Source organism: Littorina saxatilis, linkage group LG13 (assembly GCF_037325665.1).
Source record: "Littorina saxatilis isolate snail1 linkage group LG13, US_GU_Lsax_2.0, whole genome shotgun sequence".
Taxonomy (NCBI): Eukaryota; Metazoa; Mollusca; class Gastropoda; order Littorinimorpha; family Littorinidae; genus Littorina; species Littorina saxatilis.
The window spans coordinates 41,069,603-41,095,094 of record NC_090257.1 but is presented as its reverse complement, the minus strand read 5'-3'; the positions used below and the strand labels follow the sequence as shown (position 1 = coordinate 41,095,094).

Below are 25,492 nucleotides of genomic sequence, written 5' to 3'. Positions count from 1 at the left end.
CCAGATTAGTCCCGTTGAATCTTCCACTTATTTCAACACAATAAATGGTACGAACATTAATTCATCAATAACACATTCACATTAATTCACCACGTAACAACCTTACTTCATAACAACAAATTACCATATCACTACATACTTTTCTCTTCGTGCGTAATGATCATGACGTTTCACAACCAAGTCCAGTTCACATCTCGCCGATCCACAAAATCAACGTTGCTCAAAGAAAAAAACAAAGACACTCCAGATTAGTCCCGTTGAAATGTAATAACCAGGCCTGGTACCCAATTTCTAACCTAATATTTAATTAATAATCAATTTCTACCTGGTTTCTTCTAACACTTGCACAATCTTTATGTCTTTAATATGTTTAAATTCACTTATAGGTCACAATGCTTAGTGAAGCCACAGCTGCATAACTCGAGGCACACAGATGCCATAATATATTCTTGTGCACAGATTGCTCGTGGCAATAGCATGCCAGCACCTTCCACCACTTTACCCACTGACGGTGGGCCACCTCACCTCCACAGCTCACACTTGCGACACACCGGTGGTCAAACACTCCACCAACAACACGCCTTCCTCCCGGGTATAGAGCCGGAAGCTTCTTGCACCCGGAAACTCATGCTGTTCCCTGTGTCGTTCGTCTCTCCTGGCTTGGACTCGCCCACAGCCACGCTTCTATGCTTGAACGCTGTTGTAGGAACAAAGCCAAGTATAACTACTTGTTCCTCCAACAATACTTAATTACTCATTAATTACCATAATTAACTACTTAATTAACCACCCTGGCCATCTCGTCAAAGTTACCATTTAACTTTAACCACAACATCATTATCAAAATACCAGAGTCCCAACATGACCAATTATGTAATAATTCTTACAATTTTCACTCCCTTAAATACCTAATTATAGTCTTTACTTTTATACAATTGTAAAGACACCATCATCAATATAAATGTACAAAGTATTTACAACTCCCATTTCACAAAGTCAATACAACATGGCTGCCCCCATAATCAACAATTCCTAGTTCATTATTTGACCCAACCATTTACAAGCAGCCCCTTCACAAACAACGCCACTTCTCTTACCCCTTATGAATTTAAGTCATATTACATAGTGGCACCTCGTTCTTCCCTCTTTCTCTAACCGTGATGACGTCACATATTTACAACCAACCCCCCGTCTTCTGTCTTGACAGTGAACTCCCGTTTAAAACCTCCCGTACCTCGTCTCCAAATTTCCGCACTAACAACTACTACACGACTATTCTCTGGAATTAACGCTCTCTACCTTAAATACACCCTCCATAAAAATAAATCCTTCCCACACATGAGTTCACTCGCAGCAACTGCTGACACCTCTTTTCTTCTCTCCACCAGCCTACTCGCTCTCCCCACTTCTTGTGCTTGAGCCATTTCAGCACAGGTCCTTTGTGCCAAGGGGACTCCATTTATCTTCAAATTTAGATTCCCTCTCTCGTCCTTCCTACTTCTTGCACACTGAAAAACTGTCCACCCCCTTTCCCTTGTTTCCCATTTTCCCTCTCCCCTTTCTACCCCCGACACCCTACACATAAAATGACACCAACCCAGGAAACTAAAAAACTAAAACTCTCTCATACACACACACTACCGAACCAACAAATTTTGACCCTGAGCACGGAAGGAGAGAAAAACTACAGAATTTCAACACACCTTGCCGTTCGAGGACTGACCACCCGTAGAACCCTTGAAGCCACACCAAGACAGCTGGAACACAACTTGTCTCCGGGGTCGAATAAAACATCAACACGCCGGTCGGCCGGATAGAGCATTCACATCAACCATCCGTTCTCTTCACAGTTTTACACAGCAGTGACCTTCGAGCCTGTGACTCGTTCACGCATCACGCAACCCCACGTGCGTGAATACACTCCCGCGATTGGCTGTCCATAGCCACGGACACACACTGAGTCTCTGTATAGGCACCCATCTGAGCCAAAACCGCACGAAACCCAGCTCATGCACGAATTACAAATAATTCATGGCTGGACTTGGGCAGAGTTTGTGACAAACCCCCCACCCAAGTACAAAACACCCTGTATTGAACCAAAAATCACACACCTCTGACCAATGCCAGGAATCCTAAAACGTGTAATCCAACCACAACTCCCACTGAACTAAAACACTACCCAACTCTACTGACATCCATGGACTTGCAAAAAATGATCCAGCCCACCAAAATCAGTCCATTTTGATGGTTCAATGCTTCCCACATCTGGTTACTCTTCCGAGCGACTGAGCAAGTCGGCCCCCACGTTGTCTCTTCCAGGAATCGCCTGGATGGTATACATGTAGGGTTGCAGAGCCAACGCCCACCGCATCAACCTCTTGTTAGTCGCCTTCAACCCCTCCAGGTACTCTAAGGGTTTGTGGTCGGACTGAATGCAGAAAGGTTTTCCGTAGAGGTACGGGCCAAACTTCCGCACCCCCCACACCACCGCCAAGCACTCGCGCTCGATGGTACTGTAGTTACGCTCTGCTGGCAGCAACTTTTTGCTCGCACAGGCCACCATCTGCATCCCGTTCCCCTGGTCTTGGAGTAGCATCGCCCCCAACCCAACACCGGATGCATCTGTGCGAAGAGTGAAAGGCACGGAGAAATCCGGCAGCTTGCACACCGGCTCTGTGGATAACTTCACTTTCAGCGTATCAAGGGCCACCTGCATAGGCTTCGTCCATATGACCTTGTTGGGCTGTGACTTCTTGGTTGCGTCTGTCAGCGGAAGTGCAATGTCAGCAAAACCCGGCACAAATCGACGGTAGAATCCGGCTAGTCCTAGGAAGGATCGGATCTGCCGCTTTGTTGTTGGCCTGGGCATCTTCGCTATCTTGTCCATCTTCCCTTCCTCGGGTTGAATCATTCCATTTCCCACCATGTGTCCCAGGTACTCCAGGCGTTTAAACCCCAAGTAACACTTGGATGGTCGAGCTGACAACGATGCTTCCTGCAGCCGCTGGAATAAAGCTCTGAGACACTCCAAATGACGCTCCACGGTTTCAGTTGCCACCAATATGTCGTCAATGAAATTGTCGATCTCGATCATGTCGAGAGGGCTCAACAGACTCCTCATCATCCTTGAAAAGATGGCTCCTGACGTCTTCAACCCAAACGGCATCACCGTCCACTGGTAACACCCCTGCGGTGTTGTGAATGCGGTCTTGGGCTTGTCTTCTGCCGCCATAGGGATCTGCCAGTATCCCTTTGCCAGATCTATCTTGGATAGATATTTCGCCTTGCTGAGCTTGGCGAACATGGCCTCCATGTTTGGCATAGGTTCGGCGTCAAACTCCACTATCTTGTTCAAACGGCGGTAGTCGGAGCAGAACCTCTTTTTTCCGTCTTTCTTCTCCACGATCACGATTGGAGAGCTGTATGGGGACACCGACGGTTCAATGACCCCCATCTTCAACATCGCGTCGACTTCTTTGGCGATAATGTCCCGCGTCGTGAATGGCAAGGGGAACTGACGGACCCTAACTGGTTCGTCATGCGCCAACCGCATGCTACACTCTGCCAGCGAAGTCCTCCGTGGCAGATCAGTGATGACATCCTTGTTGTCCTTGAGGATTTCCTTGATCCCTATATGCAGTTCTGGCGTCTCTGGATCCAAGTGCACATCTTCGATCGTTTCTTCTGACGTCAGTGGTATCAACGGAATGTCTTCGTGAGATGATTGCACTGTTTCCCACTCCTCCCCTTCATCCACCACACACACCGTTGCTATCGCTGCAGGCCGCTCCACATACTTCTTCAGCATGTTGGCGTGGAACAATTTCTGCTTGGGCCCTATCCTGATGCGGTAGTCACACTCGCCCACTCTTTCCTCCACGACGTAGGGTCCTCGCCAAGCCATCTCCAACTTGTTTTTCTTGAGAGGCAGGAGTAGAAGAGCGCGATCTCCAGCCTCGAAGGTTCGGCGTTTGGCCCCGCGGTCGTAGTGCTTCTTCTGGCGCACTGCTTCTTCACACAGATGTTCCCTAGCAATTTTGCATGTTTCTTCTATTCGGTCCCGGAGATTCAACACGTACTCGGACGCAGTCTGCGCTTCCTTCCCATCTTCTCCTTCTTTTGTCCAGAGATCCCTCAAGATGGCCATGGGTCCCCTCACCGTACGGCCGTACAGCAACTCAAATGGGGAGAACCCAGTACTTTCCTGCGGAACCTCCCTGTATGCGAACAAGACACCTGGGATAAACCGATCCCATGTCTTAGGGTCCTCCACACACAATTTCTTGATCATGGCTTTCAATGTGCCATTAAACCTTTCAACCAAGCCGTTGCATTGCGCATGGTACGGCGTAGTGGTTCGTCCCTTGACGGCGAGCAACCGGTGAACTTCTCGCATGACGGCCCCGGTGAACTGTCCACCCTGGTCCGACAGGACCTCCTTGGGTATCCCCAACCTCGTCCACATTGTCCACAGCGCTTCAGCCACCTTCTCTGCCTCGATGGACTTAAGTGCCACAGCCTCGGGGTAGCGCGTCGCATAGTCCACCATCACCAGGATGAATCTCGCCCCACTGTCAGCTGCCGGCTTGATCGGCCCCACCAAATCCACCGCCACCTTCTCAAATGGAGCATTGGGCAGAGGCATTTGCCCAAGCGGCACTTTGGCAACTCGTCCCTTCGGCGTGACTTTTTGGCATCGGTCGCAGGACTGACAGTATCGTCGCACGTCTTCGCACAGGCCTGGCCAATAAAAATCTGCCCATAGACGTTCGCGGGTCTTCTTGGTTCCCAGATGTCCTGCCATGGGTGTGTCGTGGGCGAACTTGAGTAGTCCTTTCCTCAAGGATCTGGGAACGCATATTTGTGAACACTCCAATTTCTTCTCCCGATAAACCCTCTTTAGTATCCCACGAGACATCTTGAACTCCACCATGCCTTTTCCTGCTTGTATCTGTTTCCCTTCCTTCGCCAGTCGTTTTGCGCGCACTAGTGTTTCATCTTCCTGTTGCAAGACTTTCAGCTGATCCGGAGTCACTTGCAGCCCTTCAATCTGCACCACCACCACCGGTTTCACCGGCCGTGCCCCTGCTTCAGCCTGTGCTCTGGTTGTCACTGCTGCACACAACGCCCGTCTGGGATACATCGATATTTCCACCCAGTCTCCGCTCGTAAGCTGGGCCAGGTTTCCCAGGAAAATGTCAGGCCTGATGTTGTCGTTCACAATGGCAAGAATCCTCTCACAGATGTACGGCGATTCTACGTCAACCCATGCTAAGGGGTACGTCTTTGTGCAGTCTAAGTCGGCAAACTCTACGTGCACTGTCCCGTTGGTGTAATCTTCAGGCCTAACAAATGCAGCCTTTACCATGGTCTTGTCTGCCCCTGAATCACGTAGACTGATTGCGTCTCTCCCGTTGACTTTGCACCTTCCCATCGGCCGAAATGGAATTTTCTCGCAGTCTTTGCACAACGGCTCTGACGGCTCGGAAGATTTCGTCTGGTCATCTTGCTCGGTCGTCATGCAGGCGTTCGCAGTACACTCCCTGGCAATGTGTCCCGTCTTATTGCACCGGTGACATATCACTCGACTGTTGTATTCTCGATTCCAGTTCGTCTTTTTGTTCCTGCTGCCCTCTACTGGCCTCACTTGGCCCTCTGACTGTTCTGCCTGTTTCCCCGATTCCACTCCGGTCTTGGTACCCCCGTTGCTTGTAGTCTTCTCCTTTTTCTTTTCCTCATCGTCCATTTGGCCCCCGATGTTACGTTTTGCGTTGAACAATCTGGCGTCCCGTTTTGATTCCAAGTGAGTGAACGCTAACATCGCCGCTTCCTTGGCTGTATCTGGCTTTTTATCGCTGACGTACTGGAACAGCTCACCCCGGAAATTTGACATCAACTGTTCTCTCAGGATCAGGTCATACAGCCGGTCATAGTCTCCCGCACATTGTGACATCGCGATCCATTGATCCAACATGGTCTGCAGCCGACGACTAAACTGTACAAAGTTCTCGTCCCCTTGCTTTGTGATGTTTCTGAATTCCCGACGGTAGTGTTCTGGAGTATGATGGAACTCTTCTAACAGCGCAACCTTGAGCATATTATAATCGCTGGCATCCTCGGGAGTCATCCGTAGGTATGCTCTCTCTGCGCGACCCTTCAATTGGTCTGCTAATCGACCTGCCCATGTCGCCCTGCTCCACCTGTGCGTAGTCGCTGTTCGCTCGAAGTGGAGGAGGTAGTCGTCAATGTTGACAGAATCATCACAGAAGGACATCTTTACCCGGTATTTGTCGAAACTCGGGTCTCTCTCAGTTCCCCCTGTGCGCAGAGCTAACTCCTCTTTCCACCTCGCCTCACTTGCTTGCAGTTCCTCTTCCCGTATGCGCCGCTCCTCCTGGCGTCGCTCTTCCTCATTTCTGCGCCGGGCTTCTTCCTCCTGGCGTCGTGCTTCTTCTTTCCTTTCTTGGAGTTCTCGTTCCTCTTTACGTCGGGCTTCTTCTTTCCTTTCTTGGAACTCCCGTTCCTCTCTCCTTTGGGCCGCTTCTTCCTTGCGTCGGGCTTCTTCTTTCTTCTCCTGAAATTCTCGTTCCTCTTTACGTCGGGCTTCTTCTTCCTTGCGTCGGGCTTCTTCTTTCTTCTCCTGAAGTTCTCGTTCCTCTTTACGTCGGGCTTCTTCTTCCTTGCGTCGGGCTTCTTCTTTCTTCTCCTGAAGTTCTCGTTCCTCTTTACGTCGGGCTTCTTCTTTCTTCTCCTGAAGTTCTCGTTCCTCTTTGCGTTGTCGCCGCTCTTCCTTCCGCAACTTCGCCTGCACCACTCTCTCCTCGACTATAGCCGCCTCCCTGCGCACTTGGGCCATCACAAACTGGGCCAACGTCGCCCCTTGCAAACCCAAGCTTTCACCCTGACTACGGAACCGTGCTAACTCCATGTCTACCGACTCATCGTCAACTCCATTAGAACCTTGGGCCATGATCGGCGACACTCCCCTTATAGCTTGGCCATCACCGTACCCCATCGCCAAACGCTGCGCCCCAACAGACCTCTGCCCCAACAATCCTGGCGTCACCAAAGACCTCTCCGTCCTCGGCGTAGAAATCGCACCCGGCGTACCACCCGTAGCCAACAACGTCGCACCGCCACTTGGTACAGTAAACCGAGGAGGGGTCACCACCAGGGATGCATACGCAGACGTCGCTGGAACCTTCTCCTCCATCCTAGCCGCCCGCCTCAACTGACGCTCATCCCGATCTAAATTCGACATCTCCTTGACAAACCAACCTCACCTTGACCCCAATTCCAAAATTGATCGCCCACAACAAACACGGACAGAATAATACAAAGCACAACCACAATAGAACTTACCCAAACAGCTAGCTGACAACCTTGGTAGAGTGAGATCCGAGTGATCAGTTCGGACCCCAGGTGTGCGCAAACTCACTCGTTCTCTCTCCTTCCTCTACCGGGTCAAAATAGCCACCCAGGCTTAAAGCCTTTAAGTCGCCCGCCAACCGCCCACGCTAGTCCTCATTCATACCCTTTCACAACTGATTCACACGAGTCACGGCCCTTACTTCCCGATGCTATCTAAACCCTTCCTAATCCCCGAAATGAAACTCCTATCCCACCGCTGCCACCATTGTAACTCCCCTAAGTTTTGGGAGAGGTATAGGAATACCTTTTAACGTACAAAACACTCAGACACAGTCAACCACTCTTACTCTAATCACTGACTCCACAACCAGGCAACATTCAAACCAAAGTTTATTATTTACACACACGACCACCTCGCATTCACATTCACATCCAATCACAATCGCTCAAAATCAAAGATAGATGAAGAAGGAAGAATTATCTTAAAGTTTAACAAAACAAACTGGCTATGAGAATTTATAACTTGATACTAAAAGAACTGTAAATATCCCTAAATATTACCACCTATCACCTTAATTCCCTGATCCCGAAAAATCAAGAAGTCTCTTTATAAATCTATCTCAACTCAAAATCCGCTTATCTTCACCTACAGTAATCAATTAACCCCGTTATTTATTAACTAACTATTATTTCTCACTTACATTTACACTAATACCTCGTGATAGGGACTACCTACGTTTATTGCTACACTGCCTTCAACCTTGATGCATACGATCAACGCCAAACGCAGCTACACATGAAACCAGTAGGCCCAGCCACCAATAATACTAATTAACTTAACTTTAAATAACAAGACTCTCAATTATCTTCCACTTATTTCAACACAATAAATGGTACGACCATTAAGTCATCACTAACACACTCAAATTAATCCACAATGTAACAACCTTACTTCATAGCAACAAATTACAATATCACTACATAACTTTCTCTTCACGCGTAATGATCATGACGTCTCACAACCAAGTCCAGTTCACATCTCGCCGATCCACAAAAATCAACGTCGCTCAAAACAAAACATAAAAAATAAAGACACTCCAGATTAGTCCCGTTGAATCTTCCACTTATTTCAACACAATAAATGGTACGAACATTAATTCATCAATAACACATTCACATTAATTCACCACGTAACAACCTTACTTCATAACAACAAATTACCATATCACTACATACTTTTCTCTTCGTGCGTAATGATCATGACGTTTCACAACCAAGTCCAGTTCACATCTCGCCGATCCACAAAATCAACGTTGCTCAAAGAAAAAAACAAAGACACTCCAGATTAGTCCCGTTGAAATGTAATAACCAGGCCTGGTACCCAATTTCTAACCTAATATTTAATTAATAATCAATTTCTACCTGGTTTCTTCTAACACTTGCACAATCTTTATGTCTTTAATATGTTTAAATTCACTTATAGGTCACAATGCTTAGTGAAGCCACAGCTGCATAACTCGAGGCACACAGATGCCATAATATATTCTTGTGCACAGATTGCTCGTGGCAATAGCATGCCAGCACCTTCCACCACTTTACCCACTGACGGTGGGCCACCTCACCTCCACAGCTCACACTTGCGACACACCGGTGGTCAAACACTCCACCAACAACACGCCTTCCTCCCGGGTATAGAGCCGGAAGCTTCTTGCACCCGGAAACTCATGCTGTTCCCTGTGTCGTTCGTCTCTCCTGGCTTGGACTCGCCCACAGCCACGCTTCTATGCTTGAACGCTGTTGTAGGAACAAAGCCAAGTATAACTACTTGTTCCTCCAACAATACTTAATTACTCATTAATTACCATAATTAACTACTTAATTAACCACCCTGGCCATCTCGTCAAAGTTACCATTTAACTTTAACCACAACATCATTATCAAAATACCAGAGTCCCAACATGACCAATTATGTAATAATTCTTACAATTTTCACTCCCTTAAATACCTAATTATAGTCTTTACTTTTATACAATTGTAAAGACACCATCATCAATATAAATGTACAAAGTATTTACAACTCCCATTTCACAAAGTCAATACAACATGGCTGCCCCCATAATCAACAATTCCTAGTTCATTATTTGACCCAACCATTTACAAGCAGCCCCTTCACAAACAACGCCACTTCTCTTACCCCTTATGAATTTAAGTCATATTACATAGTGGCACCTCGTTCTTCCCTCTTTCTCTAACCGTGATGACGTCACATATTTACAACCAACCCCCCGTCTTCTGTCTTGACAGTGAACTCCCGTTTAAAACCTCCCGTACCTCGTCTCCAAATTTCCGCACTAACAACTACTACACGACTATTCTCTGGAATTAACGCTCTCTACCTTAAATACACCCTCCATAAAAATAAATCCTTCCCACACATGAGTTCACTCGCAGCAACTGCTGACACCTCTTTTCTTCTCTCCACCAGCCTACTCGCTCTCCCCACTTCTTGTGCTTGAGCCATTTCAGCACAGGTCCTTTGTGCCAAGGGGACTCCATTTATCTTCAAATTTAGATTCCCTCTCTCGTCCTTCCTACTTCTTGCACACTGAAAAACTGTCCACCCCCTTTCCCTTGTTTCCCATTTTCCCTCTCCCCTTTCTACCCCCGACACCCTACACATAAAATGACACCAACCCAGGAAACTAAAAAACTAAAACTCTCTCATACACACACACTACCGAACCAACAAATTTTGACCCTGAGCACGGAAGGAGAGAAAAACTACAGAATTTCAACACACCTTGCCGTTCGAGGACTGACCACCCGTAGAACCCTTGAAGCCACACCAAGACAGCTGGAACACAACTTGTCTCCGGGGTCGAATAAAACATCAACACGCCGGTCGGCCGGATAGAGCATTCACATCAACCATCCGTTCTCTTCACAGTTTTACACAGCAGTGACCTTCGAGCCTGTGACTCGTTCACGCATCACGCAACCCCACGTGCGTGAATACACTCCCGCGATTGGCTGTCCATAGCCACGGACACACACTGAGTCTCTGTATAGGCACCCATCTGAGCCAAAACCGCACGAAACCCAGCTCATGCACGAATTACAAATAATTCATGGCTGGACTTGGGCAGAGTTTGTGACACCGATCACGGGTCGGACGCCCTACCACTGGGCCAACTGTGCCGGTTTTTACATTTAGTCAAGTTTTGACTAAATGTTTTAACATAGAGGGGGGAATCGAGACGAGGGTCGTGGTGTATGTGTGTGTGTGTGAGTGTGTGTGTGTGTGTCTGTCTGTCTGTGTGTGTGTGTGTGTGTGTGTGTGTGTGTGTGTGTGTGTGTGTGTGTGTGTGTACGTAGAGCGATTCAGAGTAAACTACTCGACCGATCTGTATGAAATTTTTTATGAGAGTTCATGGGTATGATATCCCCAGCCTTTTTTTCAGTTTTTCGATAAATGTCTTTGATGACGTCATATCCGGCATTTTGTAAAAGTTGAGGCGGCACTGTCACACCCTCATTTTTCAATCAAATTGATTGAAATTTTGGCCAAGCAATCTTCGACGAAGGCCGGACTTTGGTATTGCATTTCAGCTTGGAGGCTTAAAATTTAATTAATGACTTTGGTCATTAAAAATCTGAAAATTGTAATTAACATTATTTTTTTTATAAAACGATCCAAAATTACGTTTATCGTATTCTTCATCATTTTCTGATTCCAAAAACATATAATTATGTTATATTCGGATTAAAAACAAGCTCTGAAAATTAAAAATATAAAAATTATGATTAAAATTAAATTTCCGAAATCGATTTAAAAACAATTTCATCTTATTCCTTGTCCGTTCCTGATTCCAAAAACATATAGATATGATATGTTTGGATTAAAAACACGTTCAGAGAGTTAAAAAGAATAGAGATATAGAAAAGCGGGCTATCCTCCTCAGCGCAACCGCTACCGCGCTTTTCTGTATTGTTAATTTCACTGCCTTTGCCACGAGCGGTGGACAGACGATGCTACGAGTGTACGGTCTTGCGGAAAAAATGCTTTGCGTTCAGTTTCATTCTGTGAGTTTGACTGAGCTTGACTAAATGTTGTATTTTCGCCTTACGCGACTTGTTTTCAGTTATAGTTGACAGATTCTCTAATAAGGTCAGAAAACAGCATTCCGCACCACTATCCTCTTTCGGTACCATGGACTTTTATAAATGCAATCCTTCCACACACACACACACACACACACACACACACACACACACACACGTAGGTACGCACACACAAACACATGCGCGCGCCACTATCTTCATTTAGTATCATGGATTTTTATAAATGCATCCCCTCTACACACACACACACACACACACACACACGCACACACACACACACTCACACACACACACACACACAGCCACACACTCACTCGCACACACACACACACACACACACACACACACACACACACGTACACACACAACACACACACTTTTTTTCTCCCATCAAGCCTACCTGGACATGTTGCTGTGTTGGCGCAGTGACCAGCAGGGCGGCGACCAAAGCTCCGGCCGAGGCTCCGGCCACTCTGTCCAGTCGGGCCAGAAAGCTTGGTCCGTGCTTGACCAGGCATGACGCCACGCCCAGGTGGTAGAGGCCCAGGAAGCCGCAGCCACAGAACGACAGGTTGGTCTGCATCTCTCGCCACAGTCGCTCGCACTCGGACCGGCTCAGAGACCGCTGAGACTGAGATTGGGATGGAGACTGAGATTGGGATTGAGATTGAGATTGGGATTGGGATTGAGATTCGTTGTTGTTGTGTTTGTGAGGTCGAGGTGGGTTGTGATGTCTCCTTCGTCGTCTGGGAGGTTCGTGGTAGTGGTGCTGAAAATTATGGATGTTCTGCTCGCTGTGGTAAAGTCTGTGTGGGTCGTTGTTGCTGCTGCTGTGATGATGCTGCTGCTGAGGATGAAGATTAGTGGTGTGAGAGTAAGCGGATTGTACACGAGTTAACTCACACTGGTGGTGAGGCGCGGTAGTCAGCTGTTCTGCAGATCTCGTTCTCAGCGTGTCGGCTGATCTAGATCTGTGTTTCCTGTTGATGCGTCGGGGCACAGTTGCTTCCCTTGGCCCGTCAAGGGAGACAGGAGTTGTCGTCCTTTCCACTGTGCTCATGTCTGCGGCAGCTGAAGACACAGAGAGCAGGGACAATGATTAGTTTTTTTTACCACGATGAAATTAGTTTTCTGAAGCAACAAACAATTTAAAATACAGACATAAAAACAACAATAAAAACCTACGATCAAGGCAAATAAACAAAACTCAACAAAACCGCACAAAACCATTCACTAAACCCACACACAAGAAGAACAAGAAAATCACACACACATTACAGCAACCGCGTGCAAAATGTGAGCTTTGCACTTCACGTCGCTGACTTTAAAGTCCTTCACTTGCTGCAACCAACAATTATAATTGTTTTTACAGGCTGAGTTGGGTCGCTACAAGTGCTAAAATTCCCCGCCATGATACAGACCGCTCTGCACACACATACGGTCAAAACATACCATTGCAGCTAATTAGAGAGAGGCGCAAAGAAGAGAGAGTAGCTGACGCCACACACACGGTCGGGCAATGTTGAACTTTAGCGTTGTAAATTCATAGCTCAGAATTCACTGGAATTTAAGACTCCAGTCCTGCAGAACCTGCGTAACAAGTCATTTTACATACGTTTGAAGTCACGGAATTAACTGTACAGATGCCTTTCATTTACATGGCTTTCAGACGGAAAACATCGGCGCATCCATAAGGCCTAAAAAAAAAATAGGTGTGGTTACGGTAACCCGACCTACCCTATTTTTAGGGGCCGACCCTATAACTTTTTATTACATTTGTCACAAAAAAAACCCACAAAAACCAAGAAAACGAGTGCAGAAAACGCAATGAAAGCGAAAGCGCCTGAGTCGCACACTTATTTCCCTGTCAAGTAGGTTTAATTTGTACACATTAGAAAAAAAAGTTTAAAAAAAAAAGTGATTGCCTACCTTCCTACCCTATTTTTTTTGGCTATGTTACCGTAACCACACCTATTTTTTTGTGTGGCCTAAGCCTATTCATTGTGCTCCTTTATAAAAACACATTTGTTCATGGCTTTGTAAAGTTGTCTTTGAATAAAACACTGTTTAAACCAAAACATCGGCACAGCCATTTTTTTTTTTAAGGATGGGAGATAAGTTCGTAGATATTACGTACGCATTTTCTCGTCATTTTCGTTGATCAAATGACCAAATTAATGAATTATGTTTAATTTCGGAGCTCAGTCCGTCAATCAATTTCACGAGATATATTCTTTGGTTTTATTAAAGGGACTTGTATCAAAAATAAGTCAATAATGCCACTGGATTGTGAGCTAAACATGTACAACGCTTACGTTCAACATAAGCACACGCTACAAGGCTATGCTTTGGAGCACGCCAAACTTCACTGTCAAACGCCACCTGGGGCGGGTATAGAGCAACAACAAACTAGTCGCGTAAGGCGAAATTACTACATTTAGTCAAGCTGTGGAACTCACAGAATGAAACTGAACGTAGTCCGCCGCTAGTGCAAAAGGCAGTGAAAGTGACGAGTCTGTTTGGTGCGGTAGCGATTGCGCTGTGCTTCATAGCACGCTTTACTGTACCTCTCTTCGTTTTAACTTTCTGAGCGTGTTTTTAATCCAAACATATCATATCTATATGTTTTTGGAATCAGGAACCGACAAGGAATAAGATGAAATAGTTTTTAAAACGATTTCGGAAATTTAATTTTGATCATAATTTTTATATTTTTAATTTTCAGAGCTTGTTTTTAATCCAAATATAACATATGTATATGTTTTTGGAATCAGAAAATGACGAAGAATAAGATGAAATTGTTTTTGGATCGTTTAATAAAAAAATAATTTTAATTACAAGTTTCCGATTTTTAATGACCAAACTCACTCATTAGTTTTTAAGCCACCAAGCTGAAATGCAATACCAAACCCCGGGCTTCGTCGAAGATTGCTTTGCCAAAATTTCAATCAATTTGATTGAAAAATGAGGGTGTGACAGTGCCGCCTCAACTTTTACAAAAAGCCGGATATGACGTCATCAAAGGTATTTATCGAAAAAAAGAAAAAAACGTCCGGGGATATCATACCCAGGAACTCTCATGTCAAATTTCATAAAGATCGGCCCAGTAGCTAAGTCTGAATCGCTCTACACACACACACACAGACAGACAGACAGACAGGCAGACACACATACAGACATACACCACGACCCTCGTCTCGATTCCCCCCTCTATGTTAAAACATTTAGTCAAAACTTGACTAAACGTAAAAACACCACCCCCCCCCCCCCCCCCCCCCCCCCAATTTTGCCGAATTAACAAGGACAGTTACTCTTCTCCGGCATACAGGGAATACAGCTTGCACTATTTCCGACATACAGGGAATACAGCTTGCACTATTTCCGACATACAGGGAATACAGCTTGCACTATTTCCGACATACAGGGAATACAGCTTGCACTATTTCCGACATACAGGGAATACAGCTTGCACTATTTCCGACATACAGGGAATACAGCTTGCACTATTTCCGACATACAGGGAATACAGCTTGCACTATTTCCAACATACAGGGAATACAGCTTGCACTATTTCCGACATACAGGGAATACAGCTTGCACTATTTCCGACATACAGGGAATACAGCTTGCACTATTTCCGACATACAGGGAATACAGCTTGCACTATTTCCGACATACAGGGAATACAGCTTGCACTATTTCTGACATACAGGGAATACAGCTTGCACTATTTCCGACATACAGGGAATACAGCTTGCACTATTTCCGGCCGATAAAAACTCACATGCGTTTAAGTAAATACAAAAACAAGTTTTACGGGTTTTTTTCAATCACAAAGTACAGGGGTCTAATTTTTTATATATATATATATTTTTTTTTTATAGAAGTGTGATTGTAATTAGTGAGAACCAACCTAAACCATTTTCCCCCTGTTTTCACGAGAAGTCGTGCCTTTAAGTACACCACTCTGTACAACAATAGAGAAAGAAAAAGCAAAGCCTCGCCAAAAAACCCAAGAGAATGCAATTCTTAACGAGTTGTCGCAAATCGTCTTGCACCCAAAAAACCCAAGAGAATGCAATTCTTAACGAGTTGTCGCAAATCGTCTTGCACCCAAAAAACCCAAGAGAATGCAATTCTTAACGAGTTGTCGCAAATCGTCTTGCACCCAAAAAACCCAAGAGAATGCAATTCTTAACGAGTTGTCGCAAATCGTCTTGCACCCAAAAAACCCAAGAGAATGCAATTCTTAACGAGTTGTCGCAAATCGTCTTGCACCCATAAAAAACACAAGGTTCAGTGCCAAATATATTCCGGGCAACATTCAATTAATGTCATGACATTAGAAAAGTACAGAAGCCACCGGCACTAAATCGCTGTTCACACGGCCAATTTACAACCAGCGTTTGTAAGCCAGAAGTCGCTCCGAAGTTAGTGAGGCCAAATGTGCCCCCCCCCCCTCCCCCCTTCAGTTTCACCCGGTTCTTGTCCAACTTCGCAGCTACAGAAAAAAGTAGGTAAGTTAATTAAATGAGTACAAAACCAAACGAATGAATGCTTCGCGGAGTGCAAGGACCTTTCCAGTCTATAGTACACGTACACGAAGTAAGTTATAGGGCCAGTAAACTTGAAAGCGCGTGCACACAAGTCAACATGATGCGTTTTCCAAAACTTCAATGCTGTTCTTGGTTTGAATACAATGACCAATACCTGCAGCAATGATATTTTGTATTTCAGTTTCACACAATAAGAAAGTTTACCAACTACAGCAAACGTTATTCTTGTATCAAAATGTACTATCGCCACGGAAAAGTGTGTAAGTTATCTTATAACTTGAGCTGTGTCTGGAACTGAGAACCTCACAGCATGATATTTACCTCAACATCTTGTCCCATACGTCAGACTCCACAAGCTAGTTGATTTTAAAATAAACTTTACAATTGTCAACAATTGTTAACAAATTCAATAAGGAAAAAAACAGCATTCACTCAGACAAACAACAACAACAACAACAACAACAACAACAACAACAACAACAACAACAACAACAACAACAAGAAACTCACTGTTATGATATCAGGCAATGCTGGCACAGTTTGCTTCACTTACAGTCAGTTGTCCAGTCACAAATACAATGAAAACAGATTTCTCTTAGCATGTATATATATTATATTCATATATTTACCTCCACAAAACCACACACACGCGCCAAACTTCGCAGTGGTTCTCTTGACATGCGCAGCGCGGGGGATCACCCGGGTATTAACAATTAATATCCACACGTTTGGTAATTTTGACACACGCCTTTTCCCTTCTGCAAGCTGATCTCCTAACATGTGTTATAGTGCGTTTACAAAGCAGTGGACAGGATAAATCTGGATTTGTGTGAACACTTCTGCCTCTTTGTTATCATCGTGATGGAGAAAATCGTATTATTTCAATGGTGCAAACAAGTTAGGATTATGCAGGCGTCTTAAAACATTGAAATAAACATTACAGTGGTGTTACAAAAAAAAATCCTTCGATTTCATGAAAATCAGTGTCCACAGTTCAGAAAACGCACGGTACCAGGGAGGAGGGGGCGGAGCGGAATACTGTCGCCTACAGTTGACCCCAAAGGTATTAATTATTCGGACCTGGTCCAAGCACTGACCTTAGGGGCAGCGACGGGCGTAATCGTATTTAATGCTTCCAGGAATTAAATGGGTTCGTGCCTGTGAACAAGCAGGCGCTGACAGTTCTTCAACTCTACTTTCCACACTTGATTGCTCGATTGGTACAGCAGTTTGGACAATATTCTTCATGGTTTTTTTTAGGTTTTTTTAGAGGTACAACGAGAAACATGTTTACAATGCCACCATGCGTTATTGGCTATTGCTCCCGCCCCATCATTCCACGGCACAAACAATGATTCTCATGCCTACTCTTTCTTTCACAACAGACTACAGCTACATGTATACAACAAATGTTTTTCTCTCTGTCTCTCTCTGCCTAATATTCTTCATGTTAGTTCCCATACTTGGGATTGATTCACCAGTTTAAACTGAATGTTGAATTCAGGCACTAAATATTCTTCATGTTAGTTCCCATACTTGACTGATTCAGCAGTTTAAACTGAATGTTGAATTCAGGCGCTAAATATTCTTCATGTTAGTTCCCATACTTGACTGATTCAGCAGTTTAAACTGAATGTTGAATTCAGGCGCTAAATATTCTTCATGTTAGTTCCCATACTTGACTGATTCAGCAGTTTAAACTGAATGTTTAATTCAGGCGCTAAATATTCTTCATGTTAGTTCCCATACTTGACTGATTCAGCAGTTTAAACTGAATGTTGAATTCAGGCGCTAAACATTCTTCATGTTAGTTCCCATACTTGACTGATTCAGCAGTTTAAACTGAATGTTTAATTCAGGCGCTAAATATTCTTCATGTTAGTTCCCATACTTGACTGATTCAGCAGTTTAAACTGAATGTTGAATTCAGGCGCTAAACATTCTTCATGTTAGTTCCCATACTTGACTGATTCAGCAGTTTAAACTGAATGTTGAATTCAGGCGCTAAATATTCTTCATGTTAGTTCCCATACTTGACTGATTCAGCAGTTTAAACTGAATGTTTAATTCAGGCGCTAAATATTCTTTATGTTAGTTCCCATACTTAAAGTGCCAGTGCCTTTTACAAAACTAATTCTTTAAAAAAACAAAAAAAAACACACCATTGTGCAGAGAGAGCACCCAGGCTGTTCATTGTTGGTATGTGACCAAGTGGGGGATGTCCCATGTCAAATCCTCACCAGATCTTAGACGATCAGCCCCTTTTCGCGAGGCGGAGTGGGTCTTTAAGCCGCCTGTAACGGCACTGTCCACTGAGCTTGATGACAATAATTACACAGAGCGAAAGCTGGCTCTGTACGACGTGACCCGTAATCGGCTTATTGACAGAGCCAAAGCTATTCAGACACGCTCTGCGATAGGTATCGGAATAAAACAAGAGAATATAAACCTGTATGTTAATGTGAGGCGAGAACCATCGAAAGTAAGCAGGTCAAAGGGCCACAACTCCAACTCCTTCACGGAACGCTAGCTCGCATAAACCGATAAAATGTCATCTAGCACGCTCTCGTGGACTCATTTAAAGGTACAGTACCTTGTTTCTTGTTAAAGCCACCGTGTTTGCAGTCACAAATATATCCATACAATCAAGATCTCGTCCAGGCTTGTTCATGGGATAGGAGCTTCCTTCCACTAGGACATATACTAAAAATCAACAGCCTAGCTGCTTTTTGTGCAAGGTCGGGATTTCTTTGCTGAATACATTTCGTTACTGACACTAGAAGGAGAGGAAACAAATCCCGCTCTTCCCAGCAAAAAGTCAGACCTCACATTAACTGAAGTGAAGCTGGCTGCACGAAGCTCTGGCACTGAAATTTGGTAAAAAGACTTCGCGGAGTTTTTGCGAAGTCGACTTCGGGCTCAATTAAGAACAGCCTTTAGGTTGTTGATTTTTGGTACGTGGCCAAGTACGTCGTATGATGACTGGGTGGCCGAGTGGTAACGCACTCGCGCTCGGAATCGAGAGGTTGCGTGTTCGACCCTGGGTCGGGCCGCTATTTTCTCCCCCCTTTCCTAACCTAGATGGTGGGTTCAAGTGCCAGTCTTTCGGATGAGACGAAAAACCGAGGTCCCTTCGTGTACACTATATTGGGGTGTGCACGTTAAGGATCCCACGATTGACAAAAGGGTCTTTCCTGGCAAAATTGTATAGGCATAGATAAAAATGTCCATCAAATACCCGTGTGACTTGGAATAAAGGCCGCGAAAGGTGAACATTCGCCTAACAGGCTTGAGGTTTGCTGGTCGATGTGAATGCGTGATATATTGTGTAAAAAATTCCATCTCACACGGCATAAAGCGCTTTGAACTTCGGATAAGGCGCTATATAAATAAAGAGAATAATAGAGAATAATAATAAAATCATCATGTAAAAGCCTGAACACGTATGTGGTGCACTTGATTTATGTGAGAAGGAATTAGGTACCTTTTACATTGACATAACCAAGTTGGAGACGGGTCTGGTTTTATAGCTCTCACACCGCAGCGGTACGGGTACCAGCTTTTGATGACACTCCTTGTCCCGTCTCGAGGAGTTCTAAGCTATATAATACAAATGTCGCCAATGTCGCCAATGTTTTTACAGAGTGACGTTAAATAAACGATGTTATCATCATTATCGAGGAGTTCCTCACTTTGATAGGCAACAATATAGCACTCCTAAGAAAGTAGGGCACAACACTATAGCACTCATGTGAAAGTAGGTGTGACAGCTTCTTTGTGTTGGAAGATGGTATTGGTGTCAGGAAGTGTACGGAGGTACAAAAGCTCCCCTTGCGAATGAACTGAAAAGTGTACACAAAAAACAGCCTGACTGAATCAGCTGAGAACAGCCAGACCGAATCAGCTGGCTCAAATGATGAAAAAAATCACAACACGAGTGACTCCTCAGGCTTTACTAGGTCGCGTGTGTGCACGAAGGTGACGTTTTAATAATGACAGGGGAAGGAAAGGAGGTCCAAAAGGCAAAAGACTGTAAATATCATATCACGATACTGTTAAACGAAGTGTCACGTTCGCCAACTACTCCAACAGATGGGGTTACAAGGTACGATCCTAAGCTCCTTCCCCTACAGTATCTTTGCTCACTTTGACTCCTCACCCCCCACCCCCCCACCCCTCCCCACCACCACCCCCCTTCTCCTTTATCGCCATGAAGCAGATTCTGAAGGTAACTGCGCATTTTTCTGAACAAAACTTATTCAACGAACAAACATAATGTCAGCGAATAATTCACTTTCAAACACAGACGCAAGTTTCCTGTCAAAAACACAAGAGCAGCACTTCTGGACAAACTAAACATAAAAAATTAAAGATTAACCAAAAAGAAAAAAATCTCTTACAACCGATGAACTCAAAAAAATGCACCACACAAGGTCGAGTGTCTTTACGTTTACATAACTGACACCCGCTCTTGGGCTTGCAGAGACAACGAAGGTATGACAATGATGCAAGGTCTGGAGCAGAACGACCTTTCGGCGTTCCATTCCTCACAAGTAAATACACCTCAACATTATCCGACTCACTTGCAGAGGCTGTGTTCTCTTTCTCACATTACAATGGGTGCACCATAAGATTCACCGGCAAAATAAAATACAAGGAAGTAGACGACGGCCTTTCGTTCGTTTTGGGGGTACAGCATTGTGGAATCAGTTTTGCAGACTGACAACGGTGTCAGAACATAGATGTCAGCAACAACAAGAGGCGAAGCCATCAAGGCTCACGTAAGAAATCGACAAACAGTAACACAAACTCAATCACTCCGTCACACATACACACACACACACACACACACACACACACACACACACACACACACACACACACACACACACACACACACACACACACACACACACACAGAAAGAGCATAGGTGAAACTGTGCAAGAAAGCGAGACACTAGATCTAGATCTGTCTGTCTGCATGTAGTCTACTTACAGGACACGACTGCCAACTAGTCTCGGCGCGCTCAAAATAATAATGACCGAGACTTTCAGTACTTCCTTCGCGTGACGTCTAACCCTCTTACGTCATAATGTGACGTCAATGTAATGTGACGTCTTCAAATGTTAGAGTTTCTACCACAGACATACACACGCACGCACATACGCACCCACGCACGCACAGACAGACAAAGTTACGATCGCATAGGCTACACTTACGTGAGCCAAAAATAATCATCCAGCGAGAAATGTTCTCTCTGCTCTAGTACCAGCTAGGCTGCACGTTGAATCTTGCTATGTGTCTAAATGGAGGGATGCTCATATCTCGGTAAAAGCCTGCGGGAATCTTTCGCGATTTTCACGATGGTCAACAAGGGAGGGGAGGTTCCTTTAAATGGTGAAAATTCTGCACTTGAGAATAGTGTTGTGCGTGCAGTTCTGGCGTAACCCACAGATCACAGATTGACGTAGGGAGGACTTTGTGATAACCTTGCGGCGTGCATATAGGTGAGCACTCTCTCCACAGTCATATATCTATCTATGCACTCGCCCCCCGCTACCCCGGAATCTGCGGGTAAAACAAACCGCGGTCACTGACTCTGCTAGCGGGCGATGGGTCGAAATATTATGCTTGCAATGTCAAACAGTACGGGTGAAATTACATGACTTTCGTTTTCATGTTTTCGCCTGTTCCGACAGAACATTTCTATTTCCATTTTTCATCACTTTATTATCCCATCGATGGGAAATTCGTGTCGATCCCTCCGCCAAGTGGAAAGCTGGCTGCAACAGGTGTTTGTGGGTTTAGGTGTTATCAGCCACCTGCACTTATGGCAGAATGACCGAGGTTCATCATTGTAAAACTAAACAAAACATATGTCTAATTTATGAGGTATTGCACAACTATTGTTATCCCCAATGTCAAAGCTAGTGTCCACCATATAACAATCCGTGATGACTGATTTTGTTTCAAAGAAAATTCTCATGGATATTCAGCGCCAAAGACACTCTTTAAGTTAACCAGGTGGTATGTGCAAACGGGATGTGTATCACCGCCACAAAATAAAAATCCCGATAAAGACAAGAATGCAAAAGGGATTTCAAGGACAAAGTTTGTCAGTCATGAGTGAATGCGATACAGGTTTCACCTCGGTGGACAGAGGGTTGTGCTGGTGTACCACATTTTCACCTTCCCGAATTAAAGAAGCAAAGTAGGATTAAAGCAGGAGAATGGTTCTTGGTGATGCCAAAGCCGAACAACAAAGATTTGCGTCAAGTCCAAAAGTACATCTCATAAGAAGAGGGGGCACATTAAATGATGTGCAACTTTTGCTCTCGACAAAACCCGTGCTTTGCATTGCTGCTGGGAAAAACTGGATATTTATCAAAGGCAGGTCAGCTCGATATGGAATGTCGACCAACTAACTAAAAAAACCAAAAATAAATGAATAAATAAAACGGAAAGAAAGAAAACAAAGCGTGAACTGACGAAGAACAGAAAACGAAAGACATCAATTCGGTTCAAACGCATGGTTTGCATGCAGCAATGCAATATTCCGTCACTATTTAATTTAATGCTGTGCAAAAAAAAAAAAAAAAAAAAAAAAAAAAAAGACAAATATAGAGAATACTACATGGCTTGCTGTGTCTATAGAGAATACTACATGGCTTGCTGTGTCGTACCAGATTTAACCGAGGTTGTTTTTTTTAAATATTGAACTGCGAGCGAAAGCGAGCTGTTCACTATTTGAAAAAGCAACGAGTGTAAATCTGGTACGACACAGCAAGCCATGTAGTATTCTGTTTATCCTACATACTGTACTTACGTGTATTTTACTGAAAATGTCCTGCAGTCGAGGCAGCTAAATTGAAGACGCTTGCTTTGGAACCTCGATCTCTTCTAAAGCCTCGTGCAATCTATTACGTTAAAGCAAAGAAACGTCACTCTGAAAGTGTGGCGTGACGTGTTAGTTCTAAAAATTCATGGAGGGTAATTGGTGAGCGCAAATTTTTTTCTATAATGACGTTTGTCTCGGTGACTTTGGCATCATAAGCAGTGGAAAAACAGGTTCCTGCCAGACTTGCTTGACATGACCTCATTTACATGATATACACATGTGTGATTTGAACGATTATTATCTCACGGGTGTCTCTCTCACGTATGTAGGATAAAGATAAATAAATAACACCAACATCTAGACGAGTGACTGCTTCAAACGACAGAAATAAATATTGAGAGAGAAGGAGAAAAGGGGGGACATTCTACGCGAACAATTTGTTTAAAACTGTAATAACAACAACAACAACAACAACAACAACAACAACAACAACAACAACAACAACAACAACAACAACAACAACAACAACACCACCACCACCAACAACAACAACAACAACAACAACAAGGGAAGACGGGGGGGAGAAAACAACAACAACAACAACAACAACAACAACAACAACAACAACAACAACAACAACAACAACAAGGGAAGACGGAAGGGGGGGGGAGAGAAAACCATACAGTAAGAGAACAAAAAATAAAGAATAAACAAAATATGGCCAGGTGCTTTTTTATTATTAACTTCTTTGTTTGTTTAAATTCATTTCCATTTAACCAACTGTTATCGCTTTGCCCACACTACTTCACAAATATAAAGATCACGTCAGCTATCTCAATCATAACATTTAACCAACTGTTATCGCTTTGCCCACACTACTTCACAAATATAAAGATCACGTCAGCTATCTCAATCATAACATTTAACCAACTGTTATCGCTTTGTCCACACTACTTCACAAATATAAACATCTCGTCAGCTGTCTCAATCATAACATTTAACCAACTGTTATCGCTTTGTCCACACTACTTCACAAATATAAACATCTCGTCAGCTATCTCAATCATAACATTTAACCAACTGTTATCGCTTTGCCCACACTACTTCACAAATATAAACATCTCGTCAGCTATCTCAATCATAACATTTAACCAACTGTTATCGCTTTGCCCACACTACTTCACAAATATAAACATCTCGTCAGCTATCTCAATCATAACATTTAACCAACTGTTATCGCTTTGCCCACACTACTTCACAAATATAAAGATCACGTCAGCTATCTCAATCATAACATTTAACCAACTGTTATCGCTTTGCCCACACTACTTCACAAATATAAAGATCTCGTCAGCTATCTCAATCATAACAATTAGACAACGGTTCGAGTACACTCAAATAAATATTTTGTCATCTAGAACAAAGAGAATGTGGCAAAGTTTACACCAGTTCTACTTCTCATGAGAGAGTAGCAGAGCCCAATATAGTCCTATTTATCAATAAATCTCAACCAGCTGATCAAATCATTCATCCAATTCTAAAACACACGAAAATGAATAAAGCCAAACAGCTAACAAAAGTAAACAAAATTCAATTTACCTGTCAAAATACCATCGATATCCAAAGTACATGTCACAAAATCACACAGCCTGGAATACTGACACTATTTTCACCGGCAACAGATTCAATAGTGGAGAATGCGACTCGCCAAATTCCCGACTGGTTCGCTCAAAGGGTGTGCTAGTGACCAGTCACAGCGAACGCACGGTAACTATTCCAAGGTGTGTCGTACCCTATTTGAACCCACGTATTTACAATGGTCGAAGTATTTTCGGTGATGACAGCCTGCCGCAGAGTGCGATTGAAAGTTTCAACACGTTTAGAAATAAATCAGCACTGATAATACAGTACAGTAATTTCATAAGGAGATTAAGAAACTCTTTATATGCATGTGCAACATTACAATACAATGTAATGAAACAATGCTTTATCCCCTCAAATAGAGACATTTAGTTTCTGGCTGATTAACAAGACAATTCAACACAATTTAAACATAGCATCATTAAAAACACTTTCATTTATAAATATGTCAAAGATAAAAATGCCTGAGTACTCTTGTCACTTTGTTGTTGAAGTTTCTGTTGCAAAAGGATATTAATAGTTTGTAGACTGAACTTTTCCGTTTTGAGCATCGGTCTACTCTATCGCGGAAAAAATGCATGAACTTGTGTAAAGTTTCGATAAGTTTCAAAGCATAGGATTAGTTTGTATAGACTGCACTTTTCCTGTTAAACCGTGCATTGTTGAACTGTTAGTTTACTAGCTAACTATCGGCCGTTGGGTGTAAACGGGTTTTTCCATGCAGGCGATTTTCTGTCCTTAGTCAGAGCCCTCGCCCTAAAGAGGGACTAAATCTACTATAATAACTACTACTACATACATACATAATTAGTGAAACAGTATAAGTTTATGTACATAAGCGCATTATATGAAACATTGTAGTTAATAAATGTTCATGACAAGGTGCAAAGCAAAAATTTGCAAGTCAATTAGAGTCAGAATATTATGCAATAGTACATCAACTCTGCAAGACAATGGATATTA

General features: G+C 43.8%; 1 protein-coding gene across 4 annotated transcripts in view; it reads right to left on the bottom strand.

The window, feature by feature from the left end:
- The window catches only part of LOC138945758 (patatin-like phospholipase domain-containing protein 4), an 85,988-nt gene that overhangs the window by 13,401 nt on the left and 47,095 nt on the right, over positions 1–25,492 (bottom strand). For 3 of the 4 annotated variants that reach the window (XM_070317266.1, XM_070317267.1, XM_070317264.1), the window contains exon 2: positions 11,894–12,564. In XM_070317266.1, coding sequence (XP_070173367.1) covers positions 11,894–12,553 — 660 coding nt within the window. In that variant the 5' untranslated portion in view covers positions 12,554–12,564. Of the gene's footprint in view, positions 1–11,893; positions 12,565–16,559; positions 16,689–25,492 lie in introns of those variants that run through there. The other variant, XM_070317265.1, reaches the window with a different exon arrangement.